At 35.9% G+C, this 3,522-nt stretch overlaps 1 protein-coding gene across 2 annotated transcripts in view; it reads right to left on the reverse strand.

Annotated features, from left to right (window-relative positions):
• Positions 1-3,522, reverse strand: part of dhrsx (dehydrogenase/reductase (SDR family) X-linked) — a 13,998-nt gene that overhangs the window by 2,963 nt on the left and 7,513 nt on the right. For both annotated transcript variants that reach the window (XM_014034103.1, XM_014034104.1), the window contains 2 exons: positions 2,179-2,386; positions 1,893-2,100 (listed from right to left, as the gene is read on the reverse strand). In XM_014034103.1, coding sequence (XP_013889557.1) covers positions 1,893-2,100; positions 2,179-2,386 — 416 coding nt within the window. The remainder of the gene's footprint in view (positions 1-1,892; positions 2,101-2,178; positions 2,387-3,522) is intronic.

Raw genomic sequence — 3,522 nt, forward strand, 5'->3', positions numbered from 1 at the left:
GACCTAGTTGATGTCATCATTTACCCAGAATGCTTTGCGTGTAAATAAAATGGCCCTGTCCGTGTAATGTATTTTTAAACTTTTAGTTTAAAAATGATAAAAACTGAACATCCTACAGTATTTTTAGTCTTTATTTTACAGTTAAAGTATATGATTATCATATAAAGTCTAATGTTACAACTAATTGGGGATCCCTTTAAAATAAGCTGCTTTAAATCCAGCATTGACCATAAACTTCAATTCACATAATGCATGCTGCCCCAAACTATTGGAATGGAACCATTTAGCGTTTGGACTGCTGAGACTTTTAAATCTCTGCTTAAAACTCGTTCATCTTTATTTCTTTATGAAGATTATTTTGTTTATTATCTTGATTAAAAAAAATAAAATGTAATTTTTGAGGGAGGTCTTCTGAGACCAGGGTCAAACAAAGGTGGAAATGTTTACTCACCCTCGGAGTGACCCCTACACAACATTTTGTATTGTTTGTGTTGTTTTATTCATTTATTTAGCTGAATTGTGAAGCACTTTGGTCAACTCGTGTTTTTATATGCTATATAAATAAATTGACATTGACATTAAAAGTTGGAATATGTTTACAGAAAACAAGTAAATAAAGACCTTTGGTTGTTTCTCCACACTCTGTGCTCTATGACTGATAAGATCGTAATTATTGATAACTTATTGGACAGAACATCATTTCAAACATGATTATTAGGGTCGGTATCGTGGCCAATTCTCCAGATCAATTCGATTTCGATTCATAAGGTTCTGAATTGATGAATCACGACTCAATTCAATCTGCTGTTAAATAATGAAAATGGTTCAACTGTGTTGCAAAAACAATATCACTTTATTTTTTCTCTTCAACATAAACAATAGGTTTTAAGGACAAACTTGTAAATTAAACAGTTTAATCTTGAAGGAAAACTGTCACAAGTATAAAAGCTTTTAAAGTAAAAAGGAATTGCAGGTGACAGTATTGTTGGAGGAATTCATTTTTAAGAAATAAATAATTTTCTTGATAAATAAGAAGTGATGGAATAAGGCTGCAGGAGAAGAGGTGGGCTAATATAAGTATACTCTTGCCCACTCCTGTTGAGTGTATGAAACCTGTATATTTGTAATGTTTGTTAGCTTCAGTTATGTTCAATATAACTTATTAAAACAAATGATACAACATTTCATCACTGTGGATTTTATTAAGATGTTTCTTAAAGTTTAAAAACAATAATATTGGTAACAAAACTAAACGATATTGTTAGAATGTCGTCTTTAAGACATTTATACATGCCGGTGGAGAACAGTTTCAGTCAGATGTTTACATACAGTGCTTTGGTTCGAGCGCCTAACGAGCCGCTCGTCAAACCCTGCTTCGTATTTGCTACCTCGTAGGAGCACAAATCTTTGTTAACAAAAGTCACCATGGTCTCTGTTACCTTTGAGTTCTGCTGAGAATCAGTTGATAATGTGAGTGATTCTTAGTTCCTCGTTTTGCTCCTGACAACTTGTTGTCAGAACTAAACAGAAAGTCAACTGGATGTAAACATATGGCAAGCCAAGAGTGACAAAATATAGAAACGCCTTTCAGATGCGCACAAGACGCCCTGGGGAAGAATCGATCTCACGACCCGTGAATCGATTTTTCCAGATNTATATTTACTGAGAAAAATGGTGACWTGTTCAATACTTATTTTACCCGCTGTATATCAATAAGAATTTTTTTCTTCTTTTTGCTACCATTCATTTTATTTGTGTTGTATTATTATTTGTTATACATACAACATTTGTTTTGTTTTTAAATGAAATGAATTAAAAATAATTGATCCAAGATCGATTAAATGGATCTTTTTACCCAGCCCTAATGATTAGTCTATCCCCTAAACACCTACCCTGAAGAAGACCTTGGCCACAGGTTTCTTGAGCATCTTTGCCAGGCTCCAGAGGTTATCGTACAGCGCCGTGTCCACCATCCCAGGATCCACAGCGTTGACCGTCACAGGAAATCCTCCGGCCACCAGCTGCTCTTGAAGGTAGTAGGTAAAGAGGACGAGAGCAAGTTTGCTTTGGGCGTAAGCAGCGTGGGAACTGTAGCGTCTCCTGCAGAGCGGAGGAGACATGGTGGTCAGATTAAACTGTCCTTAGCAAGAAAGACAGTTTTTGTTTTTGGACTCATACCTCCTGTTTAAGTCCTCCATGTCTATCTCTCCTGCGTAATGTGTGGCAGAGGACATGTTGACGATCCTGGAGCAGCAGCTCTGCCGTCCTGACTTCTTCAGCACGTCCAGCAGCAGGTTGGTCAACAAGAAGTGACCGAGGTAGTTCAGGCAAAAGTGGAGCTCGAAACCATCCTCTGTTCTTCTCTCAGAAACCAGCATCGTTCCAGCTGCAGGAAAAGAGCTTTAAAACCAGACTGAAACATTTCAAGAATGCTGTAGCTGCAGCTGAATATAAACTACCCTTTCTGAAGTTTCTGACAAAAATACAAGTTTGGAAAGAGGACTAAAATGTAAAAAGTCCGATGAGTCAAGATTAGGTTTCTTCAGCAATGGCTTTTCAATAATTTAATTCAATTTCCCTTTGGGATCAATAAAGTATGTTTGAATTGAATTGAAACACTTTCAAATGTCTTCTTTAAACTGGACAGCTGATTAGTTCTTGTTGTGTTTCATGATAGAAATATTAAATCAATAAAGGAAATCTTGGGAATTGTACAAATAATGTTTGAAAGAAGATATAATTTGATTTTTATAATGAAAACTGACATTTTTCAGTATTATTGTTTCAGAAACAAAGACCAAAGATGAAAAACACAAACWAAAGCAACCTGGTTTTGGTAAAAACAAACCTGATCATAGAAAAAAGTTTCAAACATGATGGGGCCATGGTTTTAAGTTTCTCTACTGTCTAATTTTGGTCTTAAAATAATAATAAAAAAAAGTTATTTCTCTGTTCTACTAAATGTTGTCAATTATGGCACATGAACACTCCTACTTACATAAAATGTAGTTTATGTTTATTATATTTTCACTGAAATCGCCATTTTTTCCGAACACAATAATCTGGAGCTTACTTGCTCTGGAGGAAAGGCCACAATTATTTGTTTGGCCGCTAATGTTAGCTTTGTGGCTAATGCCATGTATTAGATCTAGAGAAACAGTCTTTATTAGCTCAGGATCTACATATGTTAGCACAGAAGCTAAAGTTACAGGATCTCTGGAGCTAACAGCTAGCCGGGGTCCAATTGTGGCACGCAGCGCCACCTTGAGGGCCTCAAAAGAACAACAGTTTTTAACTTTGGGCCTCGGGACCACATTGAGTTTGAATAAGGTGCAGTACACTTTCTCACCACTAGYAGCAGTAGTGCACCACTCAGATGTTTAACAACTTTTTTAATATGTAGAAGAAGAACCTTAGAAACCTGCTGAGAATGGAAACTTATTTTAAATGAAAAGTAGAAGCAAAAATGAAAGTAACTCGTCAAAAAACACCAAGGTTTGTTACTACTATGAAGTGCAGCTT

This window comes from Austrofundulus limnaeus, unplaced genomic scaffold (genome assembly GCF_001266775.1).
Source record: "Austrofundulus limnaeus strain Quisiro unplaced genomic scaffold, Austrofundulus_limnaeus-1.0 Scaffold1969, whole genome shotgun sequence".
In the NCBI taxonomy this organism is placed as follows: Eukaryota; Metazoa; Chordata; class Actinopteri; order Cyprinodontiformes; family Rivulidae; genus Austrofundulus; species Austrofundulus limnaeus.